At 46.7% G+C, this 20,731-nt stretch overlaps 1 protein-coding gene across 7 annotated transcripts in view; it reads left to right on the top strand.

Moving 5' to 3' along the window:
* Positions 1-1,906: 1,906 nt before the first annotated feature.
* NCBP3 (nuclear cap binding subunit 3) overlaps positions 1,907-20,731 on the top strand; it is a 45,619-nt gene continuing 26,794 nt past the window's right edge. For 2 of the 7 annotated variants that reach the window (XM_056558744.1, XM_056558743.1), the window contains exons 1-3: positions 1,907-2,215; positions 10,849-10,914; positions 12,955-13,060. In XM_056558744.1, coding sequence (XP_056414719.1) covers positions 2,081-2,215; positions 10,849-10,914; positions 12,955-13,060 — 307 coding nt within the window. In that variant the 5' untranslated portion in view covers positions 1,907-2,080. Of the gene's footprint in view, positions 2,216-2,267; positions 2,439-10,848; positions 10,915-12,954; positions 13,061-20,731 lie in introns of those variants that run through there. The other 5 variants (XM_056558748.1, XM_056558747.1, XM_056558746.1 and 2 more) reach the window with 5 other exon arrangements.

Raw genomic sequence — 20,731 nt, 5'->3', positions numbered from 1 at the left:
TATGGAAATACCCCATATGTGGATATAAAGTGCTCTGCGGGCGAACTACAATGCGCAGAAGAGAAGGAGCGCCATTGGGCTTTTGGAAAGAGAATTTGTTTCGAATGGAAGTCGGGGGCCATGTGCGTTTACAAAGCCCCCCATGGTGCCAGAACAGTGGACCCCCCCCCCCACATGTGACCCCATTTTGGAAACTACACCCCTCACAGAATTTAATAAGGGGTGCAGTGAGCATATACACCCCACTGGCGTTTGACAGATCTTTGGGGAGAGGGGGGGTACAGTGTAAGAGGGTTTATATATGTAGTAGTTTACCCTTTAATTTGTGTAGTGTAGTGTTTTTAGGATACATTCACACGGACGGGGTGAGCTTCCCGCTAGGAGTTTGAGCTAAGGCGGAAAATTTGCCACAGCTCAAACTTGAAGCAGGAAATTCGCTGTAAGCCCCTGCCCATGTGATTGTACCCTGTACATTCACATGGGGGGGGTAAACCTCGAGCTATTGCAAAACCACAACTACCAGTATGCCCTGACAGACCGTGCATGCTGGAAATTGTAGTTGTGCCTCCAGCTGCTGCAAAACTACAACTTCCAGCATGTACCGATAGCCGAAAGGGCATGCTGGGAGATGTAGTTATGCAACAACGCATGATGATTAACCCCCCCCCCCCCATCTTAATCCCGTTGTGCCGTTATTCCCCCCTCCCTCTGATTCCCTAAAGATGGAGGGGAAAAATGGCACAAGGGGATGTATCACATTAGTATAAAGGTAAGCACATGCCATTATGAAAATAAATAAATGTATGACTTATTTTGTCCACGGGTACCCCTCGCGTGTAAGTTCCATGCAAGGGGTTTCACCCTTTGGGGGTACAGTCGCAAAAAAAGGTTTGCGAACTGCTGCACTACAGTGATTTTTAATTTTAAAAAAAATGTTAGTATTGCTTCGGCTAGGTTCACATCACGATTTAACCATCTGATTATCGGAGCGTAAAAGCGGACAAAATCGGATTGCAAAAAATCGTGTACAATCGTATGTAAAAATTTCTTTGCTATCCAATTTTAAAATCGTATCCAAAAATCGTACAGATGAAAATACGATCCGATTTTCAATAAAAATCTGATCTTTAAAATGAATATTTATGCCAATGGCAATAAAGTTTTATATATTTGAGGTGCATGTGTTTTAAAGTCTACTGGGCATGCGAACAAAAAAATTGTGTGCAATTAATCTGATAGAATCGCACAGTCACATGATCCCATACGATTTACATAGACATCAATAATTTAAAAAATCGGACACGATTTCGATCCGATTTTGAATCTGGACGAAAAATCGTGGTCAACCACCATTTTACCTCTGATCTTAAATCGTGCAAAATCGGATGCGGATCAAAACTGATGCCTTTGTTGTCGATCATTAATGAATAGAAGTCAATGGATGTGACTTGACGTGCAGATTTATATGATTTCAAAGTTAAAAATCGTGAGAAGAAGTAGGATGGTAAAATCGTGATGTGAATGGACCCTTACAGATGCTCTTCATACGTCCAAAGAAAAGGCCTATGGGCAGTGCATATCAGTATGGGCGGAGCAATGTGGTATGGGTGGGGCATATTGGCATGGGTCTGGCATACCTCGTGGGGGAGGAGGTTAGGGGCCTCCTCAGTAGGTCTCGCAGGGGCCCCCTAAATTTGTTACCCCACTGACTAAGGGGTTAATGTCTACACAACGTCCTTACACTACACCAGTGTTTCCCATCCAGTGCGCCTCCAGCTGTTTCAAAACTACAACTCCCAGCATGCACGGACAGCCAAAGCCTGTAGGCACACTGTTTAGGAAGCACCGTACTACACAACCCAACAGTGCAGAGCAGACAGATGTGTAACACAAAGCCACGTGATGCGCACGCAAAACCTTCCGGCCGTACACCACAACCAATATGGCTGCCGCCCCTTCACCTGGGGGTCATGTGCTGCGTCCCGTCTAGCCCAGGCACTCAGCTCTCTATGACCGCCGGGCGGAAGACAGAGGGACTGTCTGCGTTTGTCGGTTTTTGCCCTAGTGTCTAGCCGAGAAGATGGCGGCGGTTCGGGGACTGCGGGTGTCTGTAAAATCGGGACCTGGAGGCGTTAACGAACCGGAACCTATGGAAGTGGAGGAGGGTGAGGTGGAGGCCGCACCGGACAAGAGTTCTCCTCGGGAAGTGGTTTCGGTACGTGAGCTGGTGGGCATCGGTTATGGGAGCCGGTACCGGGCACAGATTTCGTCGTGTGTGACGTGAGAAATGATCGTTATCACCATGGAGAGGAGCCATTCATTACCGCCCATGGGACCGGCGCCTCCAGCCACAGCAGGCCTGTACCGACCGGGGGACCGGGCATAGGAGGCTGGAAGGCCCATACATGTACCAGTCACCTGTATATAGCCCTATACATGTACCAGTCACCTGTATATATAGCCCTATACATGTACCAGTAACCTGTGTATATAGCCCTATACATGAACCAGTCACCTGTATATATAGCCCTTATACATGTACCAGTCACCTGTATATAGCCCTATACATGTACCAGTCACCTGTATATATAGCCCTATACATGTACCAGTAACCTGTGTATATAGCCCTATACATGAACCAGTCACCTGTATATATAGCCCTTATACATGTACCAGTCACCTGTATATATAGCCCTATACATGTACCAGTAACCTGTATATAGCCCATACATGTACCAGTCACCTGTATATATAGCCCTATACATGTACCAGTCACCTGTATATAGCCCTAGACGTGTACCAGTCACCTGTATATAGCCCTAGACGTGTACCAGTAACCTGCGTATAGCCCCAGACGTGTACCAGTAACCTGCGTATAGCCCCAGACGTGTACCAGTAACCTGCGTATAGCCCCATACGTGTACCAGTAACCTGCGTATAGCCCCGTATGTGTACCAGTAACCTGCGTATAGCCCCGTATGTGTACCAGTAACCTGCGTATAGCCCCATACGTGTACCAGTAACCTGCGTATAGCCCCATACGTGTACCAGTAACCTGCGTATAGCCCCATACGTGTACCAGTAACCTGCGTATAGCCCCATACGTGTACCAGTAACCTGCGTATAGCCCCATACGTGTACCAGTAACCTGCGTATAGCCCCATACGTGTACCAGTAACCTGCGTATAGCCCCATACGTGTACCAGTAACCTGCGTATAGCCCCATACGTGTACCAGTAACCTGCGTATAGCCCCATACACGTACCAGTAACCTGCGTATAGCCCCATACACGTACCAGTAACCTGCGTATAGCCCCATACACGTACCAGTAACCTGCGTATAGCCCCATACACGTACCAGTAACCTGCGTATAGCCCCATACACGTACCAGTAACCTGCGTATAGCCCCATACACGTACCAGTAACCTGCGTATAGCCCCATACACGTACCAGTAACCTGCGTATAGCCCCATACACGTACCAGTAACCTGCGTATAGCCCCATACACGTACCAGTAACCTGCGTATAGCCCCATACATGTACCAGTAACCTGCGTATAGCCCCATACATGTACCAGTAACCTGCGTATAGCCCCATACATGTACCAGTAACCTGCGTATAGCCCCATACATGTACCAGTAACCTGCGTATAGCCCCATACATGTACCAGTAACCTGCGTATAGCCCTATACATGTACTAGTCACCTGCCGGCTATTAGGACCGTGCGCGCCCCGGCCGCCAGGGCCGCACACTGTACCCCAGGTATATTACTTCCACACACTGTACCACTGAAAATAATTCTGCTGCACACTGTGGCCCCTGGTATACTACTGCCATAAACTATGCCCCTTCAATTTTACTACCACACGCTATGCCCCCAAATACACTTTCGACAAACACTGTGCCCTGTACCGACTAATTGATGCCACTGTGCCCCCAGAATTAATGATGCCACTGTGCCCCCAGCATTAATGATGCCACTGTGCTCTTAAAGACACCTATACAAATAAATGAGGGGAGCTTCGGCCGGATGACTGGCAGCCGCGGTCTGGATCCGGACCGTGGTCTGCCAGTTGAGTAGTTAAATATCTATCTAGTTAAATATGCCAGCGGGTAGAGCTGTATGTGTGTATCACAGTATTTTTGTAATTTATGGCGGTTCCACGGTATATAACGATATCCCCCCCCCCCCCCCCCAAATCATGTAACCTGCGAGCGCTGTTCTGTTTCACTCCCCCCCAAAAAAAAGAAATTATCAGCCCAGTGCTGCGCTGTCCCCATCGGGGAACTAATCACATGTCACCCACAAGCGCTGCCCTCCTGGTCCTTCTGTTTGTTGCGGGCCGCCGGCACTGACACTATACTGTACGCTGTATCCCTGTGCCCGGGCTGCAAAAGGTAAACAAAATAAACTTAACGCATGTTCCTACGTTGGCCTCACGCTCTTCCAGGGGACGTGAACGTTGGAGAGCCGTCAGCCTATTACCGGCCGCAGCGATGTTCCGCCTCGGCCGGTGATAGGCTGAGCCCACTGTCATGTAAGAAGCCGTAGGAAGCAGGTCTGGACCGACGGGGGAACATAGGAAGGTGCGTTAAAGTTTATTTTGTTTATCTTTTGCAGCCCGGGCATAGGGATACAGCGTACAGTATAGAGTGTCAGTGCCGGCGGCCTGCAACAAACAGGAGGGTGAGGTTAATTCATTCCTGAGGGGGAGGGGCCCAACTGGTATTACGGTATGGGAAAAATTGACATCGTGCAGCACAAACATTTCGGTATTCGGTATGAACCGGTATACCGCCCAGCCCTACCAGCAGGCTGTGTGTTTAGATTTGATATTATGGGTCACCAGATGTAGTGTTCGCTGGGCTGTAGCCGGTGATTCCTCACAATAAGGTAGCGGACAGTTGTTATACACAGTGCAGTCCAATACTATTCATATGACTACAGGTTAACCATAAGTAGATTTGTATAAAACACTGGTACTACATGCATTATAGAGTCTGGTGACCCTTGTATGTTTTTACTCGCCAATCACTTGATACATACCTTTTAAATTGGATCTAATAGGGTGTTTTGTGGCCCCTTCTGGCCTTTGTATATTTGGAGTGTAATTCTATTCCCTAACTGGGATACATTTGGCATCAATTGCCTGTTCTGTGTGGAACCTGTTCTGTGAAACTACTGCTTTTTCTTGCCCACCATGCTATGGCTCAGTTCAGGGTCTTGTCTAGCTTCTTATAGCCGATCATCTCTTTATGTAGAGCAACAATTATATTAAATTTTTTCTTGGATCCTTTAGAGTTCTTTGCCATGTGGTGTCATTTTGAACTTCCAGAGACCAGGATTAGAGAGTGTGAGAGCCATAACACCAGATTTAAGATGCCTTCTCCCTATTCACACAGTGATCTTGTAACATTAACTAGTCACATGACATGGTGGGGAGGCAAATGGGTAACTAGGCCCAATTTGGACATTTACACTTAGAAATGTGCTCCCTTTTGTTGTCAAGGCCCCTTTCACACTACACAATGACTCAGTTTTAAAGATCTGTACGAAATTCTGTCTGAAAATCAGCTAAAAACGTCAGTTACAAAATCCTATACGGCCGTTAGAAAATCCCATAATAGTCTGAGATTTTTCTAATAGCCGTTTTAACCCGTTTTCTCCCGTTACTATCTTCCGTCACAAAATAACAGCGGTTATTAATAACGGGCTATAATAGTTTAAAACGGCTATTGAAAAAATACCATAGACTATAATGGGATTTTCTAATGGCCGTATAGGATTTTGTAACTAACGTTTTTAGCTGATTTTCAGACGGAACTTCATACTGATCTTTAAAACTGAGTAATTTTGTAATGTGAAAGAAGCTTTAGACATTAATTGGTGTGTTGCGTTTTTTTGAGGGGACATAACACTATTATACAAGCTGTGCACTCACTACTATACATTGTAGCATAATGTCTGTTCTTCATTCATGTCACGTGAAAATTTTAAATATTTGCAGACATGTGAGGAGTGGACTTATGTGAGATACTGTACCTGTGTAAGATGAGCATGTATGCCATACATTTGTATTTTCAATTCTGCCCACGTTGGCTGGAAGTCTGTTATCTGTTACAACCTCCTAAGGGTACGTTCACTCTGCGTAACTCCCGCGGAATTCTGCGAGCGTAATTCCATGCAGTGAGCTTTAAAGGGGTTCTCCGGTGCTTAGACATCTTATCCCCATAGACTTGCATTGAGGGACGGAGTGTGACGTCACATGGGGGCGGAGGCGTGACGTCACATGCCGTCGGCCCTGTGGTTGCCGGTAATCAGACCTGGAGCGAACACGCTCTGGGGACTTATTATAAACGGGGTGCCACGTGCTAGATCACGGGGGTCCCCAGCGGCGGGACTCCCGCAATCAGGCATCTTATCCCCTATCCTTTGGAGAACCCCTTTAACATCAGTGTGAATGGGTCTTCCGCGAGACCCGTTCACAGCAGAGGACAATTCTGCAGCTGAAATTGTTCCACACAGAGAAGGAACATGTTCATTCTTTGTGCAGATGTCCGCGAGCACTGCATAGCAGTCAATGGTGACGGCGCACGGCTGTGCAGTTCTACCGCCGCAAGCGGAGATTCAGCTTCAACTGCCCAGTGTGAACACACCCTTATACAGACGCATCACCACAGGGGGCCGGGGTCACCTCCAGTGTGTGAATTCAGGCCAGCCCCCATAGTGGTGACTAATTTGAATCTTCCCCCTCCCCTACCCTGGGACATCTGCCGTTGTCCTGATGCAAGTTCCCGGCCCTGTCCTGTGATGAGCCGGCCATGTTCACGCTCCCTCTGTTGAACTATATAGACCACTGTGCTCTGAATCATGTCTGTCACCTCTGACAGATGCACCGCTTTGTGGATTGAATATATATTGAAAATATAAAGATGGCAATATAATTGGGGGGGGGAGGAATAGCGTGAACATGGCCGGCTCATGAGTTCATACACTGCAGCTGGCCAGCCCCCTGTGGTGAACGCTCTCCCATAGAGATGCATGGAGGGGGGTGTGTAGGCTGCGGGGTATTGCTACAGCTGACATGCCGCCTGCATGGGAGAGACGTGGCAGAGCCTTCCCCGTAAAGGAGATCGCAGAGGGTCCCAGTGTTCGGACCCCCTGTGATCATACACTTCTCCCCAAGGGGATAAGTGTTATATGCTGCAAATCTCCTTTAAAGGGGTAATCCGGTGGAAAACAATTTTATTCATATCAACTGGTAAAGTGATTTGTAAATTACTTCTATGAAAAAATCTTAATCATTCCTGTACTTATCAGCTGCTGTATGCTACAGAGGAAGTTGAGTTGTCCTTTTTTGTCTGACCACAGTGCCCTCTGCTGACACCTCTGTCCATGTCAGGAACTGTCCAGAGCAGGAGAGGTTTGGTATCCAAAGGGTAGGGTAGAAGATGTCTGATCTCTGTGGATCTGGACACCCAGCCCCCCTACCCCCATGATCATAGGGCTGGCACCATGGCCTTCTGAACATGGAAGCTTGGGGCTTCCGTGTTTGTGACGCCATGCCCCCTCCATTAATGTCTATAGAAGGGAGCTTAACCATTGTACTAACCGTCATCCTGCCGACACCTTCTATGTTTCTATGACATTCGGATGCCTGGATGGCAAGCACTGTTTTATCATAAGAGACAATGCTTTTTGGAAAGAATCTATCACAGTCAGCCAGCAATACCAGGCAATACTCCCCTGTGTTCACCACTGGAGATGAAATGTAGTACAGAAGAATCTCCCAATAGTGGACACTCACCGAGAATAAGTGTCCACTATTGAGAGATGTCCTCTATTGGGGAAAAAAGGCTCAAAATCCTTCTAAATCACTGAATACTGTAATATACTCACTCCAGAGTGTAATAAAACCTATAAAACATGATCAAAATTAATATTAATTAATTTTGGGGAATGAAATGGCACAGGGGGTGGTAAAGAAGGGGTGATGAATTTGCACAGAGGGTAATATAGGAGGAATGAAATAGCACGGGAGGGAAAAAATGATGTGGCACAGGGGGTAATAAGGGGGGGGGATTTGGCACAGGGGAAATAAGGTGGCATGGGGGGGATCATGGAAGGAGGGGTGAATTATGTGGCCGGCATATGTAGAAGAGCATGAGACAAATGTTTAAACAACGGTCTTCTGCTTCTGTGCTGGGGCAGCTGCAGGGGGTGCAGCAGGGGCCTGGGCCCCCTGAGAGCCTGGATCCCTTTCTTTGGTATTGGCTGTACCCCCTGTTGGCGGCCCTGTGTACAAGGTAGGGCTGGCACATGAGTCTGGTTGTCCCCTATTGGGAGTGTTTTGTCCCCTTTCGAGTGTGTCTGAGACCATTATTGGGAGTGTCCCCGTTACGCCCACTCCCATAGACTTGTGTTGAGGGGGCGGGCCGTCCGGCCCCTCCCATAGACTTGCATTGAGGGGGCTGGGTTGTGACGTCACGATACTCACTCGGAGCCTCCAGCGCTGCGTAGAGCTCACAAAGGTGGGTGCGCAATGACAGATTGCGGTGATCCCCAGCAGCAGGACCCCCGCGATCATACATCTTATCCCCTATCCTTCAGATAGGGGATAAATTGTATTAAGGCCGGAGTACACCTTTTAAATTTTCAGGTAGAGGAAAGAATAGAAAAGTGTGCGAACATAGAACCTGTCTCTGCAGTGTGCAGAAAAGTGCTCAGCCAGCGTCTTCTCCCCCTGATTGAAACGTTTAACATGTGAAAATACTAAATATGTTCACAAGCAGCAGATTTGGGAAAATCTGTTCCATAGATTTGAATGTAGCGGTTTCCGCAGTGGGTGTATGGATTTTTACAATCCCCAGTTAGGCTGTGTTCACACTATGGGACTGTGTTTCTCCAGTGGAAATTCCATTGTGTGAACCTAGCCTTAGATGAAACCCCACGTCCATGTGGCACAGAGAGGCTTGCCACAGCATCAATGGGAATTTACTATTGGTTTTGACCGCAGATCAATTTCACCATGTGTGGATATTAACATCTGACACCCTTTGCTGTTTCTGTAATATGCTGCCAAATCTAGTGTATACTTCTTATGAGATCATACCACTTAAAATGTTTCCTAACCCTGTGGGTAGGGGACAAGCGTTTGTTGTCATGTGTTCTGACTGCTGGAACCCCCACGATCTCCAAAACGGGGCACTGACTCTCACCGCTGCATGAAGCGACAGACTTTACATACTCCAAGCACTGTCTATAGAAGGGCCAGAGATACATTTATCTCTGACACTAGTGAATTACCGTGATCCCTCAACTTACAATGGCCTCAACATACAATAGTTTCAACATACAGTGGTCTTTTCTGGACCATTGTAACTTGAAACCAGACTCAACATACAATATACAGACAGTATATATATATACAGACAGTCCAGATCTGTGAAACGTGTCACAACTGGAGGAACTGACCAATCAGAATGGGCATTTTACTGGTAAATCACCTCTATTACTGAAGTACAAGCACTGAATGGCTGTCTGGTAGCGCCCCCTACAGTACAGGGAGGAACTACAAGTTCTGTATTACTCCTTACCTGTGCCAGGATTAGCTGCTCCTTTGGACACCAAGTAAGGGTGGCTGCATTTGGGACACTGTGTGTACTGCATAGGACCCTGAAGAAGCTCCTGTCCTCTACATAAACCATTGTTTCCCAAGCAGGGTGCCTCCAGCAACGGGTGTCCGGGCATGCTGGGAGTTGTAGTTTTGCAACAGTTGGAGGCATCCTGCTTGGGAAACACTGACAGACAGTGATTTACAGCTCCCAGCAGATCTTTATTACTTTCATATGTAAGGATTTGCTTTATCTGTATTAACTACTTATTTTTCTTTTAAGGGGTACTCCGCCCCTAGACATCTTATCTTATACCAAAGGATAGGGGATAAGATGTCAGATCGCCGCGGTGCCGCTGCTGGGGACCCCAGGGATTGCCGCTGCGGCACCCTGCTATCATTGCTGCACGGAGCGAGTTCGCTCTGCACGTAATGATGGGCAATACAGGGGCCGGAGCATAGTTATGTCACGGCTCCGCCCCTAGTTACGCCACGGCCCGCCGCCCTCAATACAAGTCTATGGGAGTGGGCGTGGCCTCACCTCCAGGCCTCTCCTTGATTGGTTTTCAAAGTATCAGTCAGTCAAGAAGGGTCTGGGAGCTGTCATTAGGCTGAGGAATTAAAAGGGGATTTTATAGGTTTGACAACCACAATCGCTCCAGGAAAGGTACAGTTTGCTTGTATTTAGTAATAGCTATCCAGTGGTGTCTGCGGATCCGGCTGGGAAGGGGCAAACCGGGCGCTCCCGTACCCTAGCCGGATCAGCCCGTGACTCCATTTACTTTAATGAGCCGACCGGAGTCGTACGGTGACTCCGGTTGGCTCAGTTTTGACCCGTATATGGTTTCCTGACCGGACCTAAAACCATAGTATACTACGGTTTTAGGTCCGGTCCAAAACCGCATACGGGTCAAAACTGAGCCGACCGGAGTCACCTTTTGACTCCGGTCGGCTCATTTAAGTAAATGGAGTCACGGGCTGATCCGGCTGGGGTACGGGAGCGCCCGGTTTGCCCCTCCCCGGCACCCGTATGTACAAAACGAGATGTGAATGCAGCCGCAAATACAGCTGACAGATTCTCGTAAATTTGATCACAGCTCTGTTTAAGGAGGTGTCTCCATGCAGCACCTTTTTAAGGATGTGGTTAGGACATCATGTGGTGGTGTGTGACTGTATATGAAGTCATCTGATGGACTCCTGTACATGATTGTTTGCTGTTCTTTTGTTTATAGGGCAGTTCCAGGCGATATGAAAATAAAGCTGGGGCTTTTATCACTGGAATAGATGTCACCTCTAAGGTAAAGCATCACATTCCTTCTCTGGATAAATGGTTCTGCTGTAGGACTATCTTCATAGACATTTTGCTGGCTTTGTACCTAATACATAACTAGCCAGGCACATTAATGAGGGACTTGGGACCTTTATTATATTTTCTACCAAGGCAACAGTTTGCCAATGCAGACCGGTTGGAAAATCCCAGCTATTGTCTCCCCTGCAGCCTTGTTTGCAATCCAGCGTCATACTGTACCATCTGTGCTGGTTCCCAGTATCACGCCTTTAACGTACATGTGTGCATCTTCATGTGGTTCTTTCCCAAATCATTTGGTATCCACAGTGTTCTTTGCCTGTCTGTCCTAAGATTGAGCGCTGCTGCCAGTCACAGAGCAGCTTCAGAAGTAGCACATCCGCAGCAAAACCACTTTTATATGGCGGTGGCCAGGATTTTGTATCTATTTGCAAGCCAAAGCACAAAGCAGCAAATCTTTCCATTATACTTTCTCGGTGTAGGTTCCACTTCTAGTTTTGTCTTACAAATACTGATGTAAAATACTGCTGGGTGAAATTGGCCTATAGTGCTATGTGTATTCAAGGTTGGCATGAAGACCTGGTAACCAGGCACAGTTTTCTAGTTGCCATGTTGGTGGGGGGGAATAGGGAAAAAAAAGCATACTTGCCTAGTCCCAGTCCCCCCACAGTGCCTGTTCACCTTCATCCAGTCCCCACTATTTATCTGCCCAGGCACGGCAGAATTCTTGCCTGACAGTCCATAGGCTTTACCGATGTCTCAGGAACATCGACATGTGGACCAGACACTCTACAGCGTTCATTGTGTGCATGGCCAGAGCTTCCAATGCTTCTGGGCTGTGGGAGCGTTGGAGGAGAGCATGGGAGGATTCTGATGTGCCTGGGCTGTCAATCAAATCTATGTAGGCGTGATTAGGAACAAGGAGGTGGATTACAGCCCTGGGCGCAGGGACTTCTTGCAAACGCTGCACCGCCTACATAAAGAGAGTTTACATACAGTGCAGCCCATTTATAAAGCCTGATATCTCATGATTACAACCATTATTTCAGGACATAGAAACATGGTAGGAACATTTATTTAAAGCTATAGTACATGTTGCTGTTGGTTACAGGAGTAAAAAGTAATTACAGGTTCTCTTTAATCTTGATTAGGGGGTATGCCCCCCGAAATGTTGTGACATCCAGGGTGAAGAGATTGAGGTGTGTAAAGTCTGCAGCCCTGTACATCATGTGCGCTTAAAGGGGTAAACTGTTCCGAACACTGGAGCTTGTGATTTCATAGCCCCGCCCCCTCATGATGTCATGCCCAGCCCTCAATGCAAGTCTATGGGAGGGGGCGTGACAGCCTCCCATAGACTTGCATTGAGTGGCGGGGCATGACATCATGAGGGGGCGGGGCTGACATCACAAGCTCCCGTCTCCAGCATTCGGAACAGTTTGTTCCAAACACTGAGCAGCGGAGTACCCCTTTAACTCATTTCTACTTTATGTAGAGAGTGGAAAGCAGAGAAAAAGCTAGAATAAAAATGAAAGGTTAGGTCTACAAATCATGAGGTACTGTCCTAATAGGTTATTAAATATAGTCTGAGCTTAATCAGGGGGAAACTCCCCTGTCTTTAGCTTATGTGTTGCAAAGGAGCATGGTGGATCTCTGAAATATTGGCTGACATTGTGCATTTGGTCATGAAAAAGAAGCTTTTGTTATAACCAGTGAGGTTATTAGTAAAAATGTTTGTGGCCATGACTTCTTCACATATTACCAACAATTTGACTATAGCGGTTGGGGTCTTTCCTCCAAAGAGTTATCTAATTGAGGTCTTTGTGCCACAAACTGTCCTAAGACAAATAAAACATTAAATAACACTTTATTCTCTCTACAGCATCATTGTGATGAACCTGCTTCATATCTTTGTAATGGCTTCTAAAAGAACTATTGATCTGAATAAAATTGCATAGTGGACTCTGCCAACCAAAGCGGCTGCTTGAGGGTAATAACTTGCCATTTCTTTGTGGTCTTTTTTCTTTTCTGTCAGGAAGCCATTGAAAAAAAGGAACAGAGAGCAAAGCGTTTCCATTTCCGGGCAGATGTCAATGATAATCAAAGAGATGTCGTATTGGATCTCGATATGATGAGAAAAGGTGGATATTCTGTCTACATATACCTATAGCCCTGCGTTGTGGTTTGTAAATAATAGTAATACTTGAACCTTCATCATTTGTGTTTAGTATTTATCTACACTTACAGAGGTTAAGGACCAAGCCCATTTTCACCTTAAAGGGGTACTCCACCCCTAGACATCTTATCCCCTATCCAAAGGATAGGGGATAAGATGTCAGATCGCCGCGGTCCCACTGCTGGGGACCCCGGGGATCGCTGCTGCAGCACCCTACTATCGTTACTGCGCAGAGCAAGTTCGCTCTGCACGTAATGACGGGCAATACAGCGGTTGGAGCATCGTTACGTCACGGCTCCGCCCCTCGTGACGTCACGGCCCACCCCCGTCAATACAAGTCTATGGGAGGGGGCGTGGCGGCGAACTCGCTCTGTGCAGTAATGATGGCGGGGTGCCGCAGCGGCGATACCCCGGGGTCCCCAGCAGCGGGACCTCGGCGATCTAACATCTTATCCCCTAACCTTTGGATAGGGGATAAGATGCCAGGGGCGGAGTACCCCTTTAAGGACCAGAGCATTTTTTTGCAAATCTGACCACTGTCACTTTAACCCCTTAAGGACGCAGGACGTAAATGTACGTCCTGGTGAGGTGGTACTTAACGCACCAGGACGTACATTTACGTCCTAAGCATAACCGCGGGCATCGGAGCGATGCCCGTGTCATGCGCGGCTGATCCCGGCTGCTGATCGCAGCCAGGGACCCGCCGGCAATGGCCGACGCCCGCGATCTCGCGGGCGTCCATTAACCCCTCAGGTGCCGGGATCAATACAGATCCCGGCATCTGCGGGAGTTCGCGATTAAAATGAACGATCGGATCGCCCGCAGCGCTGCTGCGGGGATCCGATCATTCATAACGCCGCACGGAGGTCCCCTCACCTTCCTCCGTGCGGCTCCCGGCGTCTCCTGCTCTGGTCTGTGATCGAGCAGACCAGAGCAGGAGATGACCGATAATACTGATCTGTTCTATGTCCTATACATAGAACAGATCAGTATTAGCAATCATGGTATTGCTATGAATAGTCCCATATGGGGACTATTCAAGTGTAAAAAAAAATGTAAAAAAATGTAAAAGTAAAAGTAAAAAAAAAGTGAAAAATCCCCTCCCCCAATAAAAAAGTAAAACGTCCGTTTTTTCCTATTTTACCCCCAAAAAGCGTAAAAAACATTTTTTATAGACATATTTGGTATCGCCGCGTGCGTAAATGTCCGAACTATTAAAATAAAATGTTAATGATCCCGTACGGTGAACGGCGTGAACGAAAAAAAAATTAAAAAAGTCCAAAATTCCTACTTTTTTAATACATTTTATTAAAAAAAAATTATAAAAAATGTATTAAAAGTTTTTTATATACAAATGTGGTATCAAAAAAAAGTACAGATCATGGCGCAAAAAATGAGCCCCCATACCGCCACTTATACGGAAAAATAAAAAAGTTAGAGGTCATCAAAATAAAGGGATTATAAACGTACTAATTTGGTTAAAAAGTTTGTGATTTTTTTTAAGCGCAACAATAATATAAAAGTATATAATAATGGGTATCATTTTAATCGTATTGACCCTCAGAATAAAGAACACATGTCATTTTTACCAGAAATTGTACGACGTGAAAACAAAACCTTCCAAAATTAGCAAAATTGCGTTTTTCGTTTTAATTTCCCCACAAAAATAGTGTTTTTTGGTTGCGCCATACATTTTATGATATAATGAGTGATGTCATTACAAAGGACAACTGGTCGCGCAAAAAACAAGCCCTCATACTAGTCTGTGGATGAAAATATAAAAGAGTTATGATTTTTAGAAGGCGAGGAGGAAAAAAGGAAAACGTAAAAATTAAATTGTCTGAGTCCTTAAGGCCAAAATGGGCTGAGTCCTTAAGGGGTTAAGCATTAAAGGGGTACTCCGGTGAAAACCTTTTTTTCTTTTAAATCAACTGGTGGCAGAAATTTAAACATATTTGTAAATTACTTCTATTAAAAAATCTTAATCCTTCCAGTACTTATTAGCTGCTGAATGCTACAGAGGAAATTCCTTTCTTTTTGGAACACTGATGACATCACGAGCACAGTGCTCTCTGCTGACATCTCTGTCCATTTTAGAAACCATGCATAGCAGATGTATGCTAAGGGCAGCATGGTGGCTCAGTGGTTAGCACTGCTACCTTGCAGTGCTGGGGACTTGGGTTCAAATCCCACTAAGGACAACAATAAATAAAGTGTTAATATTATTATTATAATAACGTCAGCAGAGAGAACTGTGCTCGTGATGTCATCAGAGAGCATTCCAAAAAGAAAAGAATTTCCTCTGTAGTATCCAGCAGCTAATAAGTATAGGAAGGATTAAGATTTTTTAATACAAGTAATTTACAAATATGTTTAACTTTCTGCCACAAGTTGATTTCAAAGAAAAAAGGTTTTCACCGGAGTACCCCTTTAATAACTCTGGGATGCTTTTGCTAATGAATTTGATTCCGACACTGTTTTGTCGTGACATATTCTACTTTGTGAGTGGTAAATTTTTGTCGATACTTGCATCCTTTCTTGGTGAAAAATCCAAAATTTCATGAAAAATTTGAAAATTGGGCATTTTTTTTTTACTTTGAAGCTTTCTGCTTGTAAGGAAAATAGACATTCCAAATTATATATTGAGGCACATATACAATATGTCTACTTTATTTTGAATCATGAAGTTGACATGTTTTTACTTTTGGAAGACACCAGATGGCTTCAAAGTTCAGCAGCAATTTTCCACAAAATTTTCAAAATCTGACGTTTTAGGCACCAGTTCAGTTTTGAAGTGGATTTGAAGAGCCTTCATATTAGAAATTCCCCATAAATGACCCCATTTAAAAACTGCACCCCTCAAAGTATTCAAAATGACATTCAGAAAGTGTTAACCCTTTAGGTGTTTCAAAGAAATAGCAACTAGGTGAAGGAGAAAACTCTAAATCAAAATCTTGCATGTTCTTGTAGAGCCATTTATTTTTTATTTTTCAAGGAGTAAAAGGAGAGAAATCCCCCCCCCCAAAAAAAAAAAAACATTTGTAACCCAATTTCTCTCGAGTAAGGTAATACCTCATATGTGGATGTAAAGTGATCTGCGGGCACAGAAGGGAAGCAGCGACAGTGGGATTTTGGAGAGTGAGTTTTTCTGAAATGGTTTTTGGGGGGCATGTCACATTTAGGAAGCCCCTATGGTGCAAGAACAGCAAATCAAAAACCCACATGGCATACTATTTTGGAAACTACACCCCTCAAGGAACATAACAAGGGGTCCAGTGAGCCTTAACACCTCACAGGTGTTTGACGACTTTTCGTTAAAGTCGGATGTGTAAATGAAATAAAAAATTTTCATTAAAATGAGTCACATTTGGCTTTTGGAAAGCAAATTTTGCTGAAATTGTTTTTGGGGGGGCATGTCACATTTAGGAAGCCCCTATGGTGCGAGAACAGCAAAAGAAAAATCTCACACGGCACACTATTTTGGAAACTACACCCCTCAAGGAACGTAACAAGAGGTACAGTGAGCCTTATCACCCCTCAGGTGTTCGACAAATTTCGGCTAAAGTTGGACGTGAAAATTAAAAATTAGATTTTTACCCCAAATTTTACATTTTCACAAGGGGTAATAGGAGAAAAAGCCTCCCAAAATTTGCAACCCCATTTCTTGAGTATGGAAATACCCCATATGTGGATGTAAAGTGTAGGGATCGACCGATTATCGGTATGGCCAATATTATCGGCCGATAATCACGATTTTGGGCATTATCGGTATCGGCAATTACCTTGCCGATAAGCCGATAATGCCCACCGCACCGCGACCCGCCACCCCCCCCGACCCGCCGCATCGCACCGCCGACCCACCGCACCCCCCGTCGTGATGCTGGGCGGTATACCGGTATGGATTTTTGCCCATACCACTATACCGGTCGGGCCCCTCCCCCACCCTCCGAGTCAATAAAAAAAATTAAACTTACCCGTAATGGGGGTGGTCCGGACCATCCATCCTTCCTTGCTGTAGTGTCCGCGGGCGTTCCGGGTGAAGAGTGAACCGGTCCGGGCTGTCCTTCTTCTCCGGCGGTAATCTTCTCCACTCCGGTCAGGCTCCGGCCTAGTACACTGCATAGACGCCGCTACGCCGTGACATCAGGTGCGTCGCTGCGCACGGGCGTCACTGCGCAGCGTACTAGGCCGGAGCCTGCCCGGAGTGGAGAAGATGACCGCCGGAGAAGGACAGCCCGGACCGGTTCACCCTCCACCCGGAACGCCCCCGGACACTACAGGAAGGAAGGATGGATGGCCCGGGCCACCCTGACAGGTAGGGGGAGAGAAGCGGGTGGCGGCGGCGGCCTATGGCCCCGCAAAAGCCACTGCAGATCATTGATTTAAAGCGCCCGCTTTAAATCAATGATCTTCAGCGGTGTCGCAGGAGGTTAAATAGCCGATAAATTATACCGGAATATCGGTATAAGTTATCGGCTATCAGCCCTAACCTGCACCGATTATCGGTATCAGCCCTAAAAAACCGATATCGGTCGATCCCTAGTAAAGTGCTCTGTGAGCGAACTACTTCTCAGAAGAGAAGGAGCGCCATTGAGCTTTGGGAGAGAGAATTTGGTTGGAATGGTAGTCAGGGGCCATGTGCGTTTACAAAGCCCCCCGTGGTGCCAGAGCAGTGGACCCCCCACATGTGACCCCATTTTGGAAACTACACCCCTCACAGAATTTAATAAGGGGTGCAGTGAGCATTTACACCCCGCTGGCGTTTGACAGCTCTTTGGAACAGTGGGCTGTGCAAATGAAAAATGTATTTTTTCATTTTCACGGACCACTGTTCCAAAGATCTGTCAAATGCCAGTGGGGTGTAAATGCTCACTGTACCCCTTATTAAATTACGTGTGGGGTATAGTTTCCAAAATGGGGTCACTTGGGGGGTCTACTGTTCTGGCACCATGGGGGCTTTGTAAACACACATGGCCTTCAATTTCGGACGCATTCTCTCTCCAAAAGTGCAATGGCGCCCCTTCTCTTCTGAGAATTGTAGTTCTCCTGCAGAGCACTTTACATCCACATATGGGGTATTTCCATACTCAGAAGAAATGGGGCTACAAAAATGTAGGGTAACACCAGCATTTTAGTGAAAAAAATACATTCCGTGAGTGGTGTAGTTTCCAAAATGGGGTCACATGTGGGTATTTATTTTTTTTGCGTTTATGTCAGAACTGCTGTAAAATCAGCCACCCCTATGCAAATCGCCAATTTAGGCCTCAAATGTACATAGTGCGCTCTCACTTCTGAGCCATGTTGTGCGTCCGCAGAGCGCTTTGTGTCCACATATGGGGTATTTCCGTACTCAGGAGAAATTGCGTTACAAATTTTGGTGGTCTGTTTTTTTTTTTCGTTTTTTTTTTTCTTTTACCGCTTGTGAAAATTAGAAGTATGGGGCAACACCAGCATGTTTGTGTAAAATATATATATATATATATATATATATATATATATATATATATATATATATTTCACTAACATGCTGGTGTAGACTAGGGATCGACCGATTATCGGTATTGCCGATATTATCGGCTGATAATCACGATTTTGGGCATTATCGGTATCAGCAATTACCTTGCCGATAATGCCCCACCGCGACCGACCCACCGCACCGCGTCGCACCCCCACCGTAGTGCTGGGCGGTAAAGCGGTATGGATTTTTGCCCATACCGGTCGGGTCCCTCCCCCACCCTCCGGGTCAATAAAAAAAAATTTTACTTACCCGTAATGGGGGCCATCCATCCTTCCTGTAGTGTCCGGCGGCATTCCGGGTGGAGGGTGAACCGGTCTGGGCTGTCCTTCTCCGGGGGTCATCTTCTCCACTCCGGGCAGGCTCCGGCCTAGTACGCTGCATAGACGCAGCTATGCCGTGACGTCAGGTGTGTCGCTTTGCACGGGCGTCACTGCGCAGCGGCATCTATGCTGCGTTACTAGGCCGGAGCCTGCCCGGAGTGGAGAAGATGACCCCCTGAGAATGACAGCCCGGACCGGTTCACCCTCCACCCGGAATGCCGCCGGACACTACAGGAAGGATGGATGGCCCGGACAGGTAGACAGATAGGGAGAGAAGCGGGTGGTGGCGGCGGCCTATGGCACCGCAAAAGCCACTGCAGTGCATTGATTTAAAGCGCCCGCTTTAAATCAATGATCTGCAGCGGTGTCGCGGGGGGATGAATAGCCGATAACTTATATCGGAATATCGGTATAAGTTATCGGCTATCGGCCCTAACCTCCACCGATTATCGTTATCGGCCCTAAAAAAACGATATCGGTCGATCCCTAGTGTAGACCCCCAACTTTACCTTTTCATAAGGGGTAAAAGGAGAAAAAGCAAACATCTGTAACGCTATTTCTCTCGAGTACGGAGATACCCCATATGTGGCACTAAACTGTTTCCTTGAAATAAGACAGGGCTCCAAAGCAAGAGAGCGCCATGCGCATTTGAGGCCTAAATTGGGGATTTGCATCTGCCAACAAAATACCCTACGGCAGTGTATCCCAAACAGGGTGTCTCCAGCTGTTGCAAAATTCTCAGCATGCCTTGACAGTCAGTGGCTGTCCGGCAATACTGGTAGTTGTTTTTCAACAGCTGGAGGCTCCATTTTGGAAACAGTGCCGTACAAGGCGCTGTTTTTTTTTTTTTTTTTTTCTTTGTGAGGGGAGGGGGGGGGGGGGAGAGACTGTGTAAGGGTATGTATATGTAGTGTTTTTACTTACTTTTTATTTTGTGTAGTGTTTTTAGGGTACATTCACATGGGCGGGGGTTTAGTGAGTTTGAGCTGCGGTAGAAAATTTGCCACATCTCAAACTTGCAGCAGAGAACTCTCTTTAAATCCCCGCCTGTGTGAATGTGCCCTGTACATTCACATGGGGGGCAAACCTTCAGCTCTCAGCATGCATTGACAGCTGAAGGGCATACTGAGAGTTGTAGTTTTGCAACAGCTGGAGACACACTTTTTTATAGGAAAAACGTGCCTCCAGCTGTTGCATAACTACAACCCCCATCATGCACAGAATACCAAAGGGCATGCTGGGAGTTTTAGTTGGAACACCAGCTGTTTAAAAACTACAAATCCCAGTATGCCCTTTGGCTGTGCTTGCTGAGTTGTTGCTAAGCAACAGCCGGAGGTGAACAGGCCTCGCCGCCTGCATTGACGGGATTGCCGCCGCTGCTGCCACTGCTCCTGCTGCTCCTGTCCGCCACCGCCGCTCCTGAGGGGACCCCCGCAGGGCCAGGAAAAGGTAGGAGACCCCCTCCGGCCCCGATAGCCACCCAGCAGGGTAGTGATTGATCGGTCGTTCGTGATGATGCATCTTGTAAGTCTCGAACAGCCCATTCACCCTTTTTTTCCGGCAGGCATCCCGGTCTAATCCCTGTCTGGTGAACGGCGGGGCCCGGAATTCCCACGGGCGTACAGGTATGCCCTTGGTTCTTAAGTACCAGGATGTTGGGGCGTACCCATACGTCCGTGGTCTTTAAGGGGTTGAAGGGGGACTCCACTGGCCAGTATGGAACTAAATGTTCCAAACGCTGTTTCCGTGCTGCAGGGGTTGGCCACACACCCTTGTGATATCACAGCCATGCCCTCTG

The sequence above is a fragment of the Hyla sarda genome, chromosome 2, assembly GCF_029499605.1.
Source record: "Hyla sarda isolate aHylSar1 chromosome 2, aHylSar1.hap1, whole genome shotgun sequence".
Classification (NCBI taxonomy): domain Eukaryota; kingdom Metazoa; phylum Chordata; class Amphibia; order Anura; family Hylidae; genus Hyla; species Hyla sarda.
This window is presented reverse-complemented; position numbering and strand designations above follow the sequence as displayed.